Below are 22,491 nucleotides of genomic sequence, written 5' to 3' on the forward strand. Positions count from 1 at the left end.
ATTCCCTATATGGGTCCACTGTTGCTCCTTTTCTCTTCTTATCCCAGTCTGACAGTCCCATCTTCCCAATCCCCTCCCCCCTTCTGCTCTGATAAGAGCAGCCCCTAACCCATGAGAAACAACCCAATGTAGCACATCGATTTGTTTGCAGGACTAAGTGCATCCTCTCTCACTGAGGGATCCAAAGACAGGCAAGAGACCCAGACAGCTGCCACCCCAATTGCTAGGGTACTCACGTGAAGTTCAAGGTGCACATGTGCTACATATGTGTAAGGCCTAGGTTCATCCCAAGCATGATTGCTTTTCCATGGTTTGGTTTCTGTGAGCTCCCACTGGGTCATGTTATTTGACTCTGTAGGTGTCCTTGTGATGTCCTTGACCCCTCTGCCTCCCTTGATTGTTCCCCTTACTCTTTCTCTCGACTCCCCAAGCTCTGCCTTTTGTTTGGCTGTCAGTCTCTGCGTCTATTTTATCTGCTGCTGAATTAAGCTCCCCACCCCCACCCCCCCGGACAGGGTTTCTCTGTATAGCCCTGGCCGTCCTGGAACTCACTTTGTAGATCAGGCTGGCCTCGAACTCAGAAATCCTCCTGCCTCTGGATTAAGCTTCTTAGAAGACAGTTATTTTACAGTCCAGTCTTTAGACACGGCAGAATATCCTTAATAGTGTCAGCAGTCATTTCTCTCCCTTGGGATGGATCTACACAGCCAAACAATAGACGGAGCTCAGAGAGTCTTGTGTAAGAGTGGGAAGTAAGATTAAGGTAGTGACAGGGGACAAGAACACCTCAAAGAAGACCTATAAAGTTAACTATGTTGGGCCCATGTGGACGCAGAGAAAATGGACCATCAACCAAACCATGCTTGATCTAGGTGACCTACAAATACGTAGCCATGTTAGGTCAATCATTGCTTGGCCATCCCTCAATCTCTGCTCCATGTTTATTTTGGCCAATCTTCTCTCTCTCTCTCTTAATGATGTATTTATTTATTTTATGTATACGAGTACACTGTAGCTGTACAGATGGTTGTGAGTCTTCATGTGGTTGTTGGGAATTGAACTTTGGACCTCTGCTCAATCCAGTCAGCCCTGCCTGCTCTGGTCAACACCACTGGCTCAGTCCCTGCTTGCTCTGGCCCAAGATTTATTTATTATGATACTTACGTACACTGTAGCTGTCTTCAGACTCACCAGAGTGCCTAGGGATCTAGGTTTGTTGACACGGTTGTTCTTCCTATGGGGTTTCCATTCCTTTCAGTATCCCCAGTCCTGCACTTAACTCTTCCACTGGGGTGCCTTACCCCAGTCCAATCGATGGCTGTAAGTAACTGCATCTGTTTCAGTCAGCTGCTGGTAGAGACTCTCAAAGGGTAATCTTGCTAAGCTCCTGTCTGAAAGCACAATATGGCATCAGTAATAGTGTCAGGGTTTGATGCCTGTGTATGGAATTGTTCCCAAGGTGGACCAGTCACTGGATGGTCCTACCTACAGTCTCTGTTCCATTTTGTCCCTGCATTTTTTTAGGTATCCTGAGCTTCTGGGCTCATATCCACTTATCAGTGAGTGCATATCATGTGTGTTCTTTTGTGATTGGGTTACCTCATTCAGGATGATATTTTCTAGTTCCATCCATTTGTGTAAGAATTTCATGAATTCGTTGTTTTTAACAGCTGAGTAGTACTCCATTGTGTAAATGTACCACATTTTCTGTATCCATTCCTCTGTTGAGGGACATGTGGGTTCTTTCCAGCTTCTGGCTATTATAAATAAGACTGCCATGAACATAGTGGAGCATGTGTCCTTATTACAAGTTGAAACATCTTTTGGGTATATGCCCAGGAGTGGTATTGCTGGATCCTCAGGTAGTACTATGTCCAATTTTCTGAGGAGGTGCTAAACTGATTTCCAGGGTAGTTGAAATCCCACCAGCAATGGGAGAATGTTCCTCTTTCTCCACATCTTTGCCAGCATTGGCTCTCACTTTAATTTTTGGTCTTAGCTATTCTGACTGTTGTGAAATGGAATTTTTAAAGTGGGTTATTTTGATTTACATTTCCCTGATGACTAAGGATGTTGACCATTTCTTTAGGTGCTTGTCAGCCATTTGGTATTACTCAGTTGAAAATTCTGGGTGCCCTTGCATTTGGGGCATAGGTGCTCAGAACTGAGAGTTCTTGGTAGATTTTCCTCTGATGAGTATGAAGTATCCTTCCTTATTTTTTTTTTTTTGATGACTTTTGGTTGAACTTCGATTTTATTTGATATTAGAATGGCTACTTCCATTTGTTTCTTGGGACCATTTGTTTGGAAATTTTTTTTCCAGCCCTTTATTCTGAGGTAGTGTTTGATACTGATATGCATTTCCTGTATGCAGCAAAATGCTGGTTCATGTTTACTTATCCAGTCTGTTAGTCTATTTCCTGTATGTCTTAGTCTATTTTTTTGAGACAGGGTTTCTCTGTGTAGTCCTGGCTGTCCTGGAACTCACTTTGTAGACCAGGCTGGCCTTGAACTCAGAAATCCACCTGCCTCTGCCTCCCAAGTTCTGGAATTAAAGGCGTGCACCACCACTGCCCGGCGAGTTAGGATCTTTTTGCATTTGGCATTTTCTTTGATTGTTGTGCCCATGTTCTCTATGGAATCTTCTGCACCTGAGATTCTCTCTTCCATCTCTTGTATTCTGTTGGTGATGCTCACATCTATGGTTCCTGATTTCTTTCCTAGGTTTTCTATCTCCAGAATTGTCTCCCTTTGGGTTGTCTTTATTGTTTCTACTTCCATTTTTAGATCCTGGATGGTTTTGCTCAATTCTTTCAACTGTTTGGTAGTGTTTTCCTATAACTTTTTAAGGGATTTGTGTGTTTCCTCTTTAAGGGCTTCTAGCTGTTTACCTGTGTTTTCCTGTATTTCCTTCTTAAAGTTGTCCATCATCATCATGAGAAATGACTTTAGATACATGTCTTGCTTTTCTGGTGTGATGGTGTATCCAGGACTTGCTATGGTGGGAGAGTTTGGTTCTGATGATGCCAAGTAACCTTGGTTTCTGTTGCTTCTGTTCTTATGCTTGCCTTCTGCCATCTGATTATCTCAAGTGCTTGCTGCCCTCAATATATGTGATTGGAGCCTGTCCTTCCTATAAACCCAGCAAAAGTCTAAATTACCATAGAGGGATTAACTAAGATATTCCATGAGAAAACCAAATTTACAGAATATCTTTCCATAAATCCAGCCCTACAAAGGATAATAGATGGAAAACACCAACACAAGGAGGGAAACTACACCCTAGAAAAAGCAAGAAAATAATCTTTCAACAAACCCAAAAGAAGATAGCCACACAAACATACTTCCATCTCTAACAACAAAAACAACAATCACTTTTCCTTAATATCTCTTAGCATGAATGGATTCAATTCCCCAATAAAGAGACATAGACTAACAGACTGGATATGTAAACAGGACCCAGCATTTTGATGCATACAGGAAATGCACCTCAGTGACAAAGGCAGACACTACCTTAGAGTAATAGGTTGGAAAACAATTTTCCAAGCAAATGGTCCCAAGAAACAAGCTGGAGTAGCCAATCTGATATCGAATAAAATCAACTTTCAACCAACAGTTATCAAAAAATGAAGGACATTTTATACTGGTTAAAGAATTAATCTACCAAGATGAACTCTCAATTCTTAACATTTATGCCCCAATTGCAAGGGCACCCAAATTTATAAAAGAAACATTACTAAAGTTCAAGGCACACATTGCACCCCATAGAATAATAATGGGAGACTTCCACACTCCACTCTCAGCAATGGACAGATCATGGAAACACAAACTAAACAGAGACACCGGGAAAGTACACAAGTTATGAACCAAATGGATCTAAGAGATATTTATAGAACACTTAATCCTAAAGCAAAAGAATATACCTTCTCAGCACCTTCTTCTCAGCACCTCATGGTACCTTCTCCACAAATGACAATATAACTAGTCACAAACAGGCCTCAACAGATACAAGAACATTGACATAATCTCATGCATCCTATCAGATCATCACTGAACAAGCCTGGTCTTAAATACCAATGAAAACAACCAAAAGCACACATGCAAATGGACTCTGAAGAAGGAAAAATAAAGAAATTAAAGGCTTTTTAGAATTTAATGAAAGTGAAGACACATCATACCTTATGGAACACAATGAAAGCTGTGTTAAGAGGAAAACTCATAGCTCTAAGTGTGCCTCCAAAAAGAAACTGAAGAGAACTTACAGGAGCAGGATGATAGCACATCTGAAAGGTCTACAAGAAAAAGAAGCAAATACACACAAGAGGAGTAGACAGAAGGAAATAATCAAATTTAGGGCTGAAATGAACCAAATAGAAATAAAAAGAAGAATACACAGAATCAACAAAACCAGAAGCTGGGTCTTTGAGAAAATCAACAAGGTTGATAAACCATTAGTCAAACTAACCAGAGGGCACAGAGGAAATTCCAAACTAATAAAATCAGAAAGAAAAAGAGAGACATAACAATGAAGTACATCTTAAAAATTATTCTGTTTGTTGAATATTAACAGTTGAAAATATTAAAATCATGTTCTACCAACATCATGGAAATCTTGTTGATATTTTTTCTCCCTGTGCTTACAATTAACATTTTCTTACTGTTTAACTTCAAAGAGTTTTTGCTATTTTGAAATTTTTTAATTTTTATTTTTCACTAGGTATTTTTCTTCATTTACGTTTCCAATGCTATCCCAAAAGTCCCCCATATCCCCCCCCCAACTCCCCTACCCACCAACTCCCACTTCTTGGCCCTGGCGTTCCCCTGTACTGAGGCATATAAGTTTGTAAGACCAGTGGGTCTCTCTTTCCAATGATGGCCGACTATGCCATCTTCTGATACATATGCAGCTAGACACATATTTTGAATTTTTTAAACTATAGTTACTGATAATATAATTTACCTCTTAGAAACACTGATAATCTTTTTTTTAGTAAACTGTTAGAAAATGTAAACAGATATATAATGCCTTTTAAATACTCCCTCACTGTATCATATCAGGGCTTTTGAATATATTTCTTAATAACTCATTTTTAATATTTTATTCTTTTTTACTATGCTTAACTCCCAAAGAATATTTTGTATGTTTTGAATCAATTTAGGATTCAACATTAGATGCAGAATCCTCACTTATAGATAGTATTAAATATTTATTAATGATAATTTAGGGTATGAAAGGATATGAATATAAAAGTTGAACAAAGTTTTATGTATTATATGATTCTCAAAGTACTCATTACTAATACATTTGATGTATAAATGCATTTAAATCACAAAAACTTAAAAAATGAAATTTACAGTGAAATGACATTAGGCAAAATAATGTAAGTAGTCACACAGAATGGAAAAATGGAAGAAAAAAACAATGAAAATCTTTTTGCTAATTGTACAGGAGTCATTGGTCAATACAACTGTACATTTGTGAGGTGTGTAGTTCTATGATTTTTTTTATACATCTACATTATGAATTCCCTGAGATCTTCTAAAAACACATGACAGGTCATCATAATATATAAGTAACAGACAAGCATTATAAGCACAGTCTTCGAAAATACCAGTGAGTTCATTTTGTGTTGGCCACGTACCGCTGGGCATGAGACCTGCCCTTCAGTGTGCTTTGTGTACCAGTGTGACTTGTTAGAAAAACTAAATGTTCTTTTGCAAGTGTTTATCCATTCAGGATTCAGTATTTTCAGATCTTTCTCTACAGTTTCAGTTGTGGATTTCTGCATAAGTTCCCATCTCCTGCAGGAGGATGCTGAGCAAGACATTGACCTAGGAGTCATTTTATTGGTTTATTTCTTTAAAAAATAGTAGCAGCCACAACCCTGCCTGATTACTCAGAGGGCTGCCGTCCTAAGGGACACCAGGTAAGCGTCTCCTCACCAAGCCCTGTCCTGCCAACTCCCCTGAATACTTAGGAAAGAGCAATAACCTACACTGAGTACTCCATTTCCTACCCCAAGGACTGCATGCTTTCCAGGAGGTCTGCTGCCACAAGGAACATCAACTAAGCCTTTGCCTCCCAAGCCCCTGCCCACCAAGTTGCCTGAAAGAACACCCAATGGCAGTAGGCTAATACACACACCCAACCCTCCCGTATATGCACACTCACACACATACAAGGAACTGTCCTTAAATACAATTCATGAAGATGACAGAGGCCTTTAAATGTGAATGAATAAATCCCATAAAGAAATACAGAAAATTACAATCCACAGGTGAAAGATATTCCAGGCAGGTGGGACAGCCTATTCCCTCACTTTCTGGGTTCAGAAGAGTGTTCAGGAAACAAAGGCTCCCAGTATGTGGAGGGACAGTAATTCATTTATTGAGGAAGCACGTCATTATAAAATTCCACTTCAAAGGGAGCTAAAACCATCCAATGGAAAAAAGACAGCATTTTCAACAAACGGTGCTGGCACAACTGGCTGTTATCATGTAGAAGATTTCGAATTGATCCAGTACTATCTCCTTGTACTAAGGTCAAATCTAAGTGGATTAAGGATCTCCACATAAAACCAGAGACACTGAAACTTATAGAGGAGAAAGTAGGGAAAAGCCTCAAAGATATGGGTACACGGGAAAAATTCCTGAATAGATCAGCAATGGCTTGTGCTGTAAGATCAAGAATCGATAAATGGGTCCTCATAAAATTGCAAAGCTTCTGCAAGGCAAAAGACACCGTCAATAAGACAAAAAGACCACCAACAGATTGGGAAAGGATCTTTCCCTATCCCAAATCGGACAGGGGACTAATATCCAATATATATAAAGAACTCAAGAAGGAAGACTCCATAAAATCAAATAACCCCATTAAAAAATGGGGCTCAGAACTGAACAAAGATTTCTCACCTGAGGAATACCGAATGGCAGAGAAGCACCTGAAAAAATGTTCAACATCCTTAATCATCAGGGAAATGCAAATCAAAACAACCCTGAGATTCCACCTCACACCAGTCAGAATGGCTAAGATGAAAACTTCAGGTGACAGCAAATGCTGGTGAGGATGTGGAGAAAGAGGAACACTCCTCCATTGTTGGTGGGATTTCAAGCTTGTACAACCACTCTGGAAATCAGTCTGGCGGTTCCTCAGAAAATTGGACATAGTACTACCGGAAGATCCAGCAATACCTCTTCTGGGCATATATCCAGAAGATGCCCCAACCGATAAGAAGGACACATGCTCCACTATGTTCATAGCAGCCTTATTTATAATAGCCAGAAGCTGGAAAGAACCCAGATGCCCCTCAACAGAGGAATTTACACAATGGAGTACTACTCAGCTATTAAAAAGAATGAATTTATGAAATTCCTAGCCAAATGGATGGACCTCGAGGGCATCATCCTGAGTGAGGTAACCCAATCACAAAGGAACTCTCACAATATGTACTCACTGATAAGTGGATATTAGCCCAGAAACTTAGGATACCCAAGATATAAGATATAATTTGCTAAAAACATTAAACTCAAGAGAATGAAGACCAAAGTGTGGACACTTTGCCCCTTCTTATAATAGGAAACAAAACACCCATGGAAGGAGTTACAGAGACAAAATTTGGAAGTGTGACGAAAGGATGGACCATCTAGTGATTGCCTTATCCAGAGATCCATCTCATGATCAGCTTCCAAACGCTGACACCATTGCATACACTAGCATGATTTTGCTGAAAGGACCCAGATATAGCTGTCTCTTGTGAGACTATGCCAGGGCCTAGCAAACACAGAAGTGGATGCTCACAGTCAGCTATTGAATGGACCACAGGGCCCCCAATGGAGAAACTAGAAAAAGCACCCAAGGAACTAAAGGGAACTGCAACCCTATAGGTGGAACAACAATATGAACTAAGCGGTACCCCAGAGCTCTTGTCTCTAGCTGCATATGTATCAAAAGATGGCCTAGTCGGCCATCACTGGGAAGAGAGGCCCATTGTACTTGCAAACTTTATATGCCCCAGTACAGGGGAACGCCAGGGCCAAAAAGGGGGAGTGGGTGGGTAGGGGAGTGGGGGTGGGTATTGGGGACCTTTGGGATAGCATTGGAAATGTAAATGAGGAAAATATCTAATAAAAAATGGAAAAAAAATAAAATTCCACTTCACTCTGAACCCCACATTTTGCTTTCTAGACATCCTATCCCAACAGTTCACAATACCACAACAGGATTTTTTTTTCCTTTTGACAGAAAACTTTGGGTCATCAGCTTTATTTCCCAGCGTGTAGAACATTGAAAGATGCATTCTTTTCTCTTTAGATTAGTTCCCAGCTACAGGGTGGGTCTGTCTATGGCTTCGCCAAGCCTCAGTGGCTAGAATCGAAAGGACGATGAGGACCAGGACTGCCATCCCCATCCTGATGAGATTCTCCATTGTGTGATCCTGGTTCTCTGTGGCTGTGGAGTTAGATACAGAAGTTACAGAAGTTAGGGATGGTCGAAGTTTCCTAACTAAGCATCCAACCAGGGCCCTTGCTGTCCCTGGAGAGGAAAAGGTTCTACTCTTTCTTGTGCTATGATATGGAATTCTCTTTATTCATCTGCCTAGGTTTTGGACATGTTCTAGCATGAACAGATGTTCTCAGCTGGTCCTGAGAATAGTAGAAGAAGAGGAGTAGGATGTATCTCTACTTAAGTGGCCGTAGTGTTTCTTCTGAGTTCCACTCTCATTCATTGGAGATGCCCATCATTTTCACCATATAAGCTTATAGAGTTCTGGGATGAACGTTTATTGTTATACAGCTGGTTCCCCTCTCTTATTCTTACTAAATTCTTCAAACATTGTGCTAATAAAAAAGCAATTACATACTAGTGAGACCAGAAAATTCTGAGTATGGTGATTCTCATGAGCCCATCAGAGGTTGTACAGAATCAGATTCTCAGTGTGTTTTTTTAAGTAAGTGTTGGTTCCCTTGTCACGTTCAGACTCTTCCATTTCTCCCTTGATCTGACCTTACTTCTGATCTCTTTGTCTCTGTCTCTGTCTCTCCCTCTCTCTCTGTCTCTCTGTCTGTCTGTCTGTCTCTCTCTCTCTCTGTGTGTGTGTGTGTAAAACAAACAAACAAAAAAAGAGAGTGGATGTTTATCCAGTGGGATTTTCCCTAAGAGTCCCTCAATACCAGGACTAGGGCATGTTAAGCATAGATCCTAAGACTGACTGACATGACTCTCACTTTTCTTGGCTTTAGAAGCAAAAGTCATTGCAACAACAGTGTGTGCTCCACTGTGAGAAGAGAGTGGTGACGGTTCTCCATCACTTTAGAAGATCCCAGGGTCAAGGTTAAAGAGTCCCTGGAGGTCCCATCTCCAAACCTTCTCTTTTTCAGACAGGTGTACCAAGGCGTAGATTAAGACATTCGTAGCTGTCACTGCTCAGTGAAGTATGAATGGTACAGTCACTTCTTCTATATTTCACTCACAAGATAAAGGTCGCAGATTTCACAAAGCAATAGGTATCAATTGTAATATTTGGGTTTTGTTTTCCTTAATGGGAATATTGCTATGTTCTAGATATCATAGAGAATTCTGTCTGACATGGATTAGGTATGGATTTGAATCTGTTTTCATCAGACTTCAACAGGGTTTGTAATTATTAAACCTCTCCCAGAGGCACCATAGGCCATGGCTACACTGAGAGCGAGGGTCTGACAGGGATCCTGTGAATATTGTTTATTTGAGAGTGAGGAGAAGAGGTTGGCAATGGGAACCAGTCCCTGTATAGGATCCTATATCTGTCTGTGGCCTCTCCAAGATGGTTTTTCCAACTACATAAAATCTTTGGATTGCATTAGCAGGGAGCATCCCTAGAATGATTCAGGCTGCCTCCCACCCTCATGAGGGTGAATACCCATCTGACTGACACTCTGCAGCTTTAAACCCTATGCTAGCTGATATTTATTGTAAATGGAAAATACCGAGGCACCCCTTTATCTCAGAAAGATCTAGATTTTTCTTTCCTTTGACCATGAACTGCAGAGTCACTGCTGCATGACAACACATTGGAAGATAGGTATGTATAGCACCTGAAGATGCTCCTAAGGGTGGATGTCACAGAACTCATAGAGAATCTTAGAATTATGTCCCATGAGCTAGACTGAAGCAGCGGGAGTCCCCCACCATGGCTATTTGACCCACCCTTGCCATGCATCAGTAGACTGTGGGCTAGACTGACTGTAGAATCAGGTCTGGGGATCTCCTCTATCAGGAGAGGTAACAGCTTCAATCATCACCAAAAATACACAGACATGTGAACCAGGCTTCTCCCATTCATACTCAGAGAAAGAGCAGCCCAGCAATGGAAGGGACTGTCAAAGTAGGATCTCCAGCTGCAGCTTTATCAGGCTATAAGCCCCTTTACCCATCTGAGCCTTCATTCCAACAGAGTCTTTGTTAGTAATCCCGGGACAGATTCTATGCAGGGGAAATGTTTGTTTCTTAGGGATATATGGGGAGGTGACTTTCTAGGTTCTTTGCTCACAATCTTACCCAGCTGTCTCATCATCCAAGTTGAGGCTCAATGCCTCTCTTTGGATGCTACCTTCTGTAGCCCAACAGTTAAGCCCCAGCCTCTGGTTTCTCTTTTGGGATATTTGCTGGTCTTTGATACTCCCAAGCTGGCATAACTCAGAAATGAGAAGTGTCATTAACAGGATCTGGTTGTTAGGCTGCCTGTGTTTGCAGTACATTTCCTACAAAGATATGTGTGATACTTATGAATTGGTGGGATGGGCCTTTTGGGAGGCCAGGTGGAGGATTCAATGGTTCCTAGGAAACAGAACAAGAAGAGGCTGTTCTTCCTGCTGTTTCCCCTACATATGCCCTCCTAACTTGTCCCGGTGAGTGAACATTACATGAAGGATCATTGCTGGTATCCTGTTATGTGCTGAGTAATGTGCCCTATGTCTAACCATTTCTTTTGTGCCCTTAATCCCACCCCGGTAAGAGCTCTGATGTAGTGTTAATTGTAAGTCACGATCCGGACCAGAGGACAGGTGTCCGCCTGGCTTGGGAGGCGACCTCAGCCTCAGCAGCAGCGGTCGCCATCTGGGTTCCCGGACTCCGCGGGACCTAGGAAATTAGTCTGAACAGGTTAGAGGGTGCACCAGAGAACCGGACAGCTTCTGGGACGGGCGGAAGCACAGAGCCGCTGAGGCAGCAGCCTGGGCGGGCCGCAGATAACCGGCCACCATCCGGACCAGAGGACAGGTGTCCGCCTGGCTTGGGAGGCGACCTCAGCCTCAGCAGCAGCGGTCGCCATCTTGGTTCCGGGACTCAGCAGAACTTAGGAAATTAGTCTGAACAGGTTAGAGGGTGCGCCAGAGAACCGGACAGCTTCTGGGACGGGCGGAAGCACAGAGCCGCTGAGGCAGCAGCCTGGGCGGGCCGCAGATAACCGGCCACCATCCGGACCAGAGGACAGGTGTCCGCCTGGCTTGGGAGGCGACCTCAGCCTCAGCAGCAGCGGTCGCCATCTTGGTTCCGGGACTCAGCAGAACTTAGGAAATTAGTCTGAACAGGTTAGAGGGTGCGCCAGAGAACCGGACAGCTTCTGGGACGGGCAGAAGCACAGAGCCGCTGAGGCAGCAGCCTGGGCGGGCCGCAGACAACCGGCCACCATCCGGACCAGAGGACAGGTGTCCGCCTGGCTTGGGAGGCGACCTCAGCCTCAGCAGCAGCGGTCGCCATCTGGGTTCCCAGACTCCGCGGGACCTAGGAAATTAGTCTGAACAGGTTAGAGGGTGCACCAGAGAACCGGACAGCTTCTGGGACGGGCGGAAGCACAGAGCCGCTGAGGCAGCAGCCTGGGCGGGCCGCTGATAACCGGCCACCATCCGGACCAGAGGACAGGTGTCCGCCTGGCTCGGGAGACGGCCTCGGCCTCAGGAGCAGCGGTCACCATCTTGGTTCCAGGACTCCCTGGAACTTAGGATTTTAGTCTGCACAGGTGAGAGTCTGCACCACAGAAGCTGACAGCTTCTGGGAACTGCCAAAGCAACACAGCTTCTGAGAGAGGCCCTGTTTTGGGCCTTCTTCTTCGACCAGGAGGAGGTCCAAAAACAAGATATCTGCGCACCTTCCCTGTAAGAGAGCTTGCCAGCAGAGAGTGCTCTGAGCACTGAAACTCAGAGGAGAGAATCTGTCTCCCAGGTCTGCTGAGAGACGGTAACAGAATCACCAGAAGAACAATCTCTAAACAGAGTCAACTATAACTACTAACTCCAGAGATTACCAGATGGCGAAAGGTAAACGTAGGAATCCTACTAACAGGAACCAAGACCACTCACCATCATCAGAACCCAGTACTCCCACTTCGCCCAGTCCAGGGCACCCCAACACACCCGAAAACCTAGACCTAGATTTAAAAGCATATCTCATGATGATGGTAGAGGACATCAAGAAGGACTTTAATAAATCACTTAAAGAAATACAGGAGAACACTGCTAAAGAGTTACAAGTCCTTAAAGAAAAACAGGAAAACACAATCAAACAGGTAGAAGTCCTTACAGAAAAAGAGGAAAAAACATACAAACAGGTGATGGAAATGAACAAAACCATACTAGACCTAAAACGGGAGGTAGAAACAATAAAGAAAACTCAAAGTGAGGCAACACTGGAGATAGAAACCCTAGGAAAGAAATCTGGAACCATAGATTTGAGCATCAGCAACAGAATACAAGAGATGGAAGAGAGAATCTCAGGTGCAGAAGATTCCATAGAGAACATCGGCACAACAATCAAAGAAAATGGAAAATGCAAAAAGATCCTAACTCAAAATATCCAGGAAATCCAGGACACAATGAGAAGACCAAACCTACGGATAATAGGAGTGGATGAGAATGAAGATTTTCAACTCAAAGGACCAGCAAACATCTTCAACAAAATTATTGAAGAAAACTTCCCAAATATAAAGAAAGAGATACCTATGAACATACAAGAAGCCTACAGAACTCCAAATAGACTGGACCAGAAAAGAAATTCCTCCCGACACATAATAATCAGAACAACAAATGCACTAAATAAAGATAGAATACTAAAAGCAGTAAGGGAAAAAGGTCAAGTAACATACAAAGGCAAGCCTATCAGAATTACACCAGATTTTTCACCAGAGACTATGAAAGCCAGAAGAGCCTGGACAGATGTTATACAGACACTAAGAGAACACAAATTCCAGCCCAGGCTACTATACCCAGCCAAACTCTCAATTACCATAGATGGAGAAACCAAAGTATTCCACGACAAAACCAAATTCTCACATTATCTCTCCACGAATCCAGCCCTTCAAAGGGTAATAACAGAAAAAAACCAATACAAGAACGGGAACAATGCCCTAGAAAAAACAAGAAGGTAATCCCTCAACAAACCTAAAAGAAGACAGCCACAAGAACAGAATGCCAACTTTAACAACAAAAATAACAGGAAGCAACAATTACTTTTCCTTAATATCTCTTAACATCAATGGTCTCAACTCCCCAATAAAAAGACATAGACTAACAAACTGGCTACACAAACAAGACCCAACATTTTGCTGTTTACAGGAGACACATCTCAGAGAAAAAGATAGACACTACCTCAGAATAAAAGGCTGGAAAACAATTTTCCAAGCAAATGGTATGAAGAAACAAGCTGGAGTAGCCATCCTAATATCTGATAAGATTGACTTCCAACCCAAAGTCATCAAAAAAGACAAGGAGGGGCACTTTGTTCTCATCAAAGATAAAATCCTCCAAGAGGAACTCTCAATTCTGAATATCTATGTGCCAAATACAAGGGCAGCCACATTCATTAAAGAAACTTTAGTAAAGCTCAAAGCACACATTGCACCTCACACAATAATAGTGGGAGACTTCAACACACCACTTTCACCAATGGACAGATCATGGAAACAGAAACTAAACAGGGACACACTGAAACTAACAGAAGTGATGAAACAAATGGATCTGACAGATATCTACAGAACATTTTATCCTAAAACAAAAGGATATACCTTCTTCTCAGCACCTCATGGTACCTTCTCCAAAATTGACCACATAATAGGTCACAAAACAGGCCTCAACAGATTCAAAAATATTGAAATTGTCCCATGTATCCTATCAGATCACCATGCACTAAGGCTGATCTTCAATAACAAAAAAAATAACAGAAAGCCAACACTCACGTGGAAACTGAACAACACTCTTCTCAATGATACCTTGGTCAAGGAAGGAATAAAGAAAGAAATTAAAGACTTTTTAGAGTTTAATGAAAATGAAGCCACAACGTACCCAAACCTTTGGGACACAATGAAAGCATTTCTAAGAGGGAAACTCATAGCTCTGAGTGCCTCCATAAAGAAACGGGAGAGAGCACATACTAGCAGCTTGACAACACATCTAAAAGCTCTAGAAAAAAAGGAAGCAAATTCACCCAAGAGGAGTAGACGGCAGGAAATAATCAAACTCAGGGGTGAAATCAACCAAGGGGAAACAAGAAGAACTATTCAAAGAATTAACCAAACGAGGAGTTGGTTCTTTGAGAAAATCAACAAGATAGATAAACCCTTAGCTAGACTCACTAGAGGGCACAGGGACAGCATCCTAATTAACAAAATCAGAACTGAAAAGGGAGACATAACAACAGATCCTGAAGAAATCCAAAACACCATCAGATCCTTCTACAAAAGGCTATACTCAACAAAACTGGAAAACCTGGACGAAATGGACAAATTTCTGGACAGATACCAGGTACCAAAGTTGAATCAGGATCAAGTTGACCTTCTAAACAGTCCCATATCCCCTAAAGAAATAGAAGCAGTTATAAATAGTCTCCCAGCCAAAAAAAGCCCAGGACCAGACGGGTTTAGTGCAGAGTTCTATCAGACCTTCAAAGAAGATCTAATTCCAGTTCTGCACAAACTTTTTCACAAGATAGAAGTAGAAAGTACTCTACCCAACTCATTTTATGAAGCCACTATTACTCTGATACCTAAACCACAGAAAGATCCAACAAAGATAGAGAACTTCAGACCAATTTCTCTTATGAATATCGATGCAAAAATCCTCAATAAAATTCTCGCTAACCGAATCCAAGATCACATTAAAGCAATCATCCATCCTGACCAAGTAGGTTTTATTCCAGGAATGCAGGGATGGTTTAATATACGAAAATCCATCAATGTAATCCACTATATAAACAAACTCAAAGACAAAAACCACATGATCATCTCGTTGGATGCAGAAAAAGCATTTGACAAGATCCAACACCCATTCATGATAAAAGTTCTGGAAAGATCAGGAATTCAAGGCCCATACCTAAACATGATAAAAGCAATCTACAGCAAACCAGTAGCCAACATCAAAGTAAATGGAGAGAAGCTGGAAGCAATCCCACTAAAATCAGGGACTAGACAAGGCTGCCCACTTTCTCCCTACCTTTTCAACATAGTACTTGAAGTATTAGCCAGAGCAATTCGACAACAAAAGGAGATCAAGGGGATACAAATTGGAAAGGAGGAAGTCAAAATATCACTTTTTGCAGATGATATGATAGTATATATAAGTGACCCTAAAAATTCCACCAGAGAACTCCTAAACCTGATAAACAGCTTCGGTGAAGTAGCTGGATATAAAATTAACTCAAACAAGTCAATGGCCTTTCTCTACACGAAGAATAAACAGGCTGAGAAAGAAATTAGGGAAACAACACCCTTCTCAATAGTCACAAATAATATAAAATATCTCGGCGTGACTCTAACTAAGGAAGTGAAAGATCTGTATGATAAAAACTTCAAGTCTCTGAAGAAAGAAATTAAAGAAGATCTCAGAAGATGGAAAGATCTCCCATGCTCATGGATTGGCAGGATCAATATTGTAAAAATGGCTATCTTGCCAAAAGCAATCTACAGATTCAATGCAATCCCCATCAAAATTCCAACTCAATTCTTCAATGAATTAGAAGGAGCAATTTGCAAATTCATCTGGAATAACAAAAAACCTAGGATAGCAAAAACTCTTCTCAAGGATAAAAGAACCTCTGGTGGAATCACCATGCCGGACCTAAAGCTTTACTACAGAGCAATTGTGGTAAAAACTGCATGGTACTGGTATAGAGACAGACAAGTAGACCAATGGAATAGAATTGAAGACCCAGAAATGAACCCACACACCTATGGTCACTTGATCTTCGACAAGGGAGCTAAAACCATCCAGTGGAAGAAAGACAGCATTTTCAACAAATGGTGCTGGCACAACTGGTTGTTATCATGTAGAAGAATGCGAATCGATCCATACTTATCTCCTTGTACTAAGGTCAAATCTAAATGGATCAAAGAACTTCACATAAAACCAGAGACACTGAAACTTATAGAGGAGAAAGTGGGGAAAAGCCTTGAAGATATGGGCACAGGGGAAAAATTCCTGAACAGAACAGCAATGGCTTGTGCTGTAAGATCGAGAATTGACAAATGGGACCTAATGAAACTCCAAAGTTTCTGCAAGGCAAAAGACACCGTCAATAAGACAAAGAGACCACCAACAGATTGGGAAAGGATCTTTACCTATCCTAAATCAGATAGGGGACTAATATCCAACATATATAAAGAACTCAAGAAGGTGGACTTCAGAAAATCAAACAACCCCATTAAAAAATGGGGCTCAGAACTGAACAAAGAATTCTCACCTGAGGAATACCGAATGGCAGAGAAGCACCTGAAAAAATGTTCAACATCCTTAATCATCAGGGAAATGCAAATCAAAACAACCCTAAGATTCCACCTCACACCAGTCAGAATGTCTAAGATCAAAAATTCAGGTGACAGCAGATGCTGGCGAGGATGTGGAGAAAGAGGAACACTCCTCCATTGTTGGTGGGATTGCAGGCTTGTACAACCACTCTGGAAATCCGTCTGGCGGTTCCTCAGAAAATTGGACATAGTACTACCGGAGGATCCAGCAATACCTCTCCTGGGCATATATCCAGAAGATGCCCCAACTGGTAAGAAGGACACATGCTCCACTATGTTCATAGCAGCATTATTTATAATAGCCAGAAGCTGGAAAGAACCCAGATGCCCCTCAACAGAGGAATGGATACAGAAAATGTGGTACATCTACACAATGGAGTACTACTCAGCTATTAAAAAGAATGAATTTATGAAATTCCTAGCCAAATGGATGGACCTGGAGGGCATCATCCTGAGTGAGGTAACCCAATCACAAAGGAACTCACACAATATGTACTCACTGATAAGTGGATATTAGCCCAAAACCTAGGATACCCAAGATATAAGATACAATTTCCTAAACACATGAAACTCAAGAAAAATGAAGACTGAAGTGTGGACACTATGCCCCTCCTTAGAAGTGGGAACAAAACACCCTTGGAAGGAGTTACAGAGACAAAGTTTGGAGCTGAGATTAAAGGGTGGACCATGTAGAGACTGCCTTATCCAGGGATCCACCCCATAATCAGCATCCAAACGCTGACACCATTGCATACACTAGCAAGATTTTATCGAAAGGACCCAGATGTAGCTGTCTCTTGTGAGACTATGCCGGGGCCTAGCAAACACAGAAGTGGATGCCCACAGTCAGCTAATGGATGGATCACAGGGCTCCCAATGGAGGAGCTAGAGAAAGTACCCAAGGAGCTAAAGGGATCTGCAACCCTATAGGTGGATCAACATTATGAACTAACCAGTATCCCGGAGCTCTTGACTCTAGCTGCATATGTATCAAAAGATGGCCTAGTCGGCCATCAGTGGAAAGAGAGGCCCATTGGACTTGCAAACTTTATATGCCCCAGTACAGGGGAACGCCAGGGCCAAAAAGGGGGAGTGGGCGGGTAGGGGAGTGGGGGTGGGTGGGTATGGGGGACTTTTGGTATAGCATTGGAAATGTAAATGAGCTAAATACCTAATAAAAAATGGAAAGAAAAAAAAATTGTAAGTCACTCTGACATGTCAGGACCACCTCACCTGAGACTGTGAGCTCCACAGGGGCACTGGCAGATGACAAGAGGTAGAAAGATGAGTCTTGAGCTCCATAGCACCTGTAGGTGCCTGAGAGATGGGAGGTCACAGCACTCATGGAGAATTCTGCCTGGGACTGCTGATCATGGGACTTTGATTTTAGTCGCAGGGGTTGCTGGGCTGATCCCTCCTTGGACAGAATGAAAGTATCCACAGAGTCCATTGACCAACACAGCAGGCTCACGGTCTCTCCTGAGTGCACTGTGTGGTTAGGCTGCACTGAGAGGGAAGGAGTGAGAGGGAGCTGTCCTAAAGAGAAGAGGCATGATGAGAGGCTAGCTTCCTTGTTCTGAGCTCCAATCACACATGACTCCACCCTGAGAACCTGGGTCTCTGTCTCTTTTCTCTGACTGAGCTCAACTCCTGTTCTCCTCTTCTTGTTTCTACTCCTGCTTAGGATTCCTGTGTCCATGCTGGCCATAAGCTCTCCAGCCCCCCCCTCCCCGCCCCACCCCATTAGAGCCTGAGCAGAGGCTAGGTTCCTGATTGAGTCTGTTAAGTTACTCACCTGTGATCAGGATGTCCAGGGGCTCACTGGAGGCTGACCACTCAGAGGAGAGGTTGTGTGCACCATAGCATCTGTATTGGCCTCCAGTGGAGCTACTCACATAGCCCAGTGTGAAGTTGGCCACAGAGAAGCCAGTGTCAGTCTGCTGGCTAGAGTGCTGCATGATGTCAGCTCCCCCCACCTTGTGCAGAGCAAATCTGTCATAGTTGATGTCAGAGTAACACTGCAGGGTGAGGGTCATTCCAGGGTCCAGGATATGGCCTTGGTGAGTCAGCAGAGAGGGCTTCTTGGACAGCCCTAGAGGGAAGGTGACAGCTAGAGACTGAGGTTTTATTCTTACCAAACACCTTTGCCCTCCCCTCTGGCCCTTGTGCATGTCCCCTCTTCTCCCCAGTCAGGGCAGTGTTCGAGAACACAGGCTCTCCATTTAGTCCTTCTCTACCTGCAACTCAGCAGAGGGGCAGGCCTGTGGCAAAGGGCTTAGGGCCTCAGAAAATGTTTGGAGAATGATAGTGGGGACTTACCTGAGATGAGTATTTGTTGAAGAGCACTAGGTACTGACCACAGCTGTGGGGCATTCTTGTAGTAACCATAACATCTGAATGTCCCTGTGTGGGTTGGGGTTGTGGGTCCTATAATAAACAGGGCTCGGTACTGTCTACTAGAAGATATATGCTCTGTGTCCAGTGAGCTGGTGAATTTCTTATCTTCCTTGGTGAGAATGAATTTATCGTAGTGAAAGTCTGAGGCACAGTGGAGTGTCATGTTCCCTCCTGCTGTCACCACAGGGCTGGGCAGTACTGACAGCCTGGGTTCATAGTATTCATAGATTCCTAGGAGAGAAGGAAGCTGTCTCTTACATGCTCTCACACCGTCCCAGTGTTCTCTTGCAATACTTTGTGGGAAGGGAAGACTCCTAGGAGCAGAGCCTGGGGTTGAGAATCTGACTGTCCCCTCACCTGTCACCACCAGCTCCAGGGTGTCACTGGGCTGTGACCAACCAGCTGAGCTGTAACAATAACAGCGATATTGCCCTGCATGTTGTTGTGTCACAGAAGGGATGAAGAACTTGCCCTTGTTCCCAGGCTGCTGTAGGGTCTGTGTGCTCTGTGTTTTTTGGCTTTTCTCATTATGCAGAAAATATACTTCTGCATCCAGGTTCCCCTGACACCAGATGGTCATTGCTCTTTTGGAGGTGATCACAGATCCTGGTTCAGCCTTGATGGTTGGTTTTTGGAGATTACCTACATAGAAGTCAGAGTGAAGCACATGGGTGTGTTGGAAAGTGGCACAGAGAATGTCCCACCAGAAGATGTTGCCTTTGTCGTTTTCATCCTTCTCCCATACAATTCACCAGAAGACAACTTCCCATTCTTCCCTCCTTCCTGATATGACACAGTCCTCCCCACCTCCCTTCTCTCCCAGATTCACTGCTCCTCTATTTCAGAGAAGAGAAGGCTTTTTAGTGATATGGGCTGAATATGGCATAAAAAGATGGAAGAACACTAGGCCCACACCCTCATATTAGCACTGGACAAGGCAAGCCAGTAGGAGCACAAAGATCCCTTGTGTAGGCAAAAGTGTCAGAGAGATCCCCACTCCCACTCTTAGGAGTCCTATAAAAAACTGAAGCAAGCCAGGTGCTTCTGGAACACACATTTAATCTGCGTACAAAGGAGGCAGAGGCTGGTGGATTTCTGACTTGGTGGATAGCCTGATCTACAGAATGAGTTCCAGGTAAATAAGTTAGAACTACACAGTGAAATAAAATCCCCCTACCACTAAAAAAATGTTTTTTGTTTTTGTTTTTTTTGTATGGTTTTCTATTTTTGGTTTTTCGAGACAGGGTTTCTCTGTATAGCCCTGGCTGTCCTGGAACTCACTCTGTAGACCAGGCTGGCCTCAAAATCAGAAATCTGCCTGCCTCTGCCTTCCGAGTGCAGGGATTAAAGGCGTGGACCACTATACCCGGTTATAAAAAATGTTATCATTTGGAGCAGTCACAGCATGTACGCAGAGGTCCTAGGGTACACCCGTGCAGGCTCTGTGAGCCCTCAGGATTCCTGCTTAGTTGATTCTGTGTTCTCCAGGGCGTGTCCTCCGGGTATCCTCAACCTCTCTAGCTACCATCATCCTTCCTCTCTCTGTTATTCCAGAATCTCTGAGCTCTGGTGGATTGTGCTAAAGCCGATCCAGAATAACAGAAGCCCTTATAAAGCATCATCTCCCTAATGGGCACTCTGGGCTTGACTGTCACTGTGAGTCTTGGACTCACTGTTTCCTGTGCTCTGTGTCAAAGTTCAAAAGAGCCCTGGATCCCCACATACACCGCACATCAAGTGGTCTCTGAAACCTGTATGATTTCAATATCATTCTATGGAAGGCTGAGGTTCCTCACCTGAGACCAGGAGCTCCACGGATTCACTTGGAGGTGACCACACATATGGTCTGTTCCTGTCATAACTGTAACATCTGAATATCCATCGCTGGTTGGGGGTCACAGGGCCCACAGAGAACAGGGCGTGGTACTTCCTTGTAGAGTTGTTATATTGTGAGTCTTGCATCCATGAGAGCTTCTGTGGTCCTTCTACAGTCAGAATGAACCTGTGATTGTTGTGCCAGGACTCACACTGGAGGGTGACATACCCTCCTGAAGTTACCACAGGGCTGGCCTGGGCTGAAAGGCTGGGTGTCCAGTAGTCTCCTAGGAGAGAAGGAGGAGTCAGTTAAATGTCCGCAGGCCTCATTCTCCTTGGCTCTGAGGTTCCCACAGTGAGGGTGGGCATTCCTGTTAACAGAGCCAAGTCTGGACAGTTATAACCTGAGTCCTAGGATCCTGTGTGTTCTCTCACCTGTCACCACCAGCTCCAGGGGGTCACTGTAGCCTGATGATTCATCCTGGGTGTTGTAGGAACATCGATATTGACCTGCATTACTCAGGTCTACATTTGAGAGTGAGAATTCAGCCTTGTTTGCTGGCTTCTGTTTGTTCTTTGTTACGGTTTTATATAGCTTTCCATCTTTATAGAGGTGGTACTCATTGGCTCCAATTGTCTCCTCACACAAGAAGGTCACCTTAGTCCTTCTGGAGACCACAGAGTGTGGCTGTACTCTGAGGATAGGCTTAGGGAGGGACCCTGCAAGTAACAGAGCAACTAGGACTCAGGACAAACACACTCAGATTGCAGTCCTTAACCCCATGACCTTTCTGCCACCCACAGGACTCACACACAGGTGGTGTTTTCCACCATCACAGCCCAGGCATGGCTCCTGGATCTGAAGAAAAGAGCATTTCAGGTCAGCTGCAGACACACTCACCTGTCAGCACTGGGATCCAGAGGCTCAGAGTCAGTCCTGGAAGAGAGTTCTTTGTAAGAGATTTGTCCCTAAGGCTGAGCAAGTCTGCAGAAACATCTGAGACCCTGGGGTTTCCTTTTGGGTGAGTGCTGGTCTACAGGCCATGATCATTTCTAGACCTCAGTATCCCCTCCCCCTCTTCACATCTCACCAAGGCAGAGCCGGGCTGTGAAGGTGCAGGACATGGCATCTCCCCTCAGTGGCTGCAACTGTGCTCGAGGGAAGAGCTACAGAGCCTTTCTGAAGGGATTGGGTACAGGGTGTGGCACTGGAGGCAGGGCAGTCCCCATGACAATGTCATATATCAGCAGCCTCACAGAAAGAGGAACTGCCCTCCTCAGCACCATGCTTTGACTTCCTCAATGGTGTGACTAGGCCAGGCAGTATACCCTCTGCCATTAGGTCTTACACAGATGGCGTTTCCTCATCCCACCAGTGTCTGCCTCACCTGTGCTCATTACTCTCATGGCCATATTGTAGCAAACATGTATGAACATTACACAACAGTACAAATGTAAGTGTGGTTTTCTTTGTTCCTCTTTGTTTTATGTGAACTACTTCTTTTCTTTC

General features: G+C 43.5%; 1 protein-coding gene across 5 annotated transcripts; it reads right to left on the reverse strand.

Annotated features, from left to right (window-relative positions):
* Positions 1-8,222: 8,222 nt before the first annotated feature.
* On the reverse strand, positions 8,223-22,181 carry Gm14548 (predicted gene 14548). Of its 5 annotated transcripts, NM_001166672.2 has the most exons (10): positions 22,073-22,163; positions 21,883-21,918; positions 21,417-21,701; positions 20,963-21,268; positions 19,524-19,808; positions 19,089-19,397; positions 18,565-18,861; positions 18,003-18,305; positions 10,766-10,816; positions 8,223-8,449 (listed from the first exon to the last, which is right to left on the reverse strand). In NM_001166672.2, exons 1-10 carry the CDS (start codon positions 22,104-22,106, stop codon positions 8,313-8,315), a joined length of 2,043 nt encoding a protein of 680 aa, NP_001160144.1. In that variant the 5' UTR covers positions 22,107-22,163; the 3' UTR covers positions 8,223-8,312. The 5 variants fall into 5 exon arrangements, with proteins under 5 accessions (NP_001160144.1, XP_006539491.1, NP_001371139.1 ...); XM_006539428.3 differs by lacking the exon at positions 10,766-10,816 and having other exon boundaries at positions 18,003-18,275; positions 22,073-22,181; NM_001384210.1 differs by lacking the exon at positions 10,766-10,816.
* Positions 22,182-22,491: the final 310 nt, after the last annotated feature.

The sequence above is a fragment of the Mus musculus genome, chromosome 7, assembly GCF_000001635.26.
Source record: "Mus musculus strain C57BL/6J chromosome 7, GRCm38.p6 C57BL/6J".
In the NCBI taxonomy this organism is placed as follows: domain Eukaryota; kingdom Metazoa; phylum Chordata; class Mammalia; order Rodentia; family Muridae; genus Mus; species Mus musculus.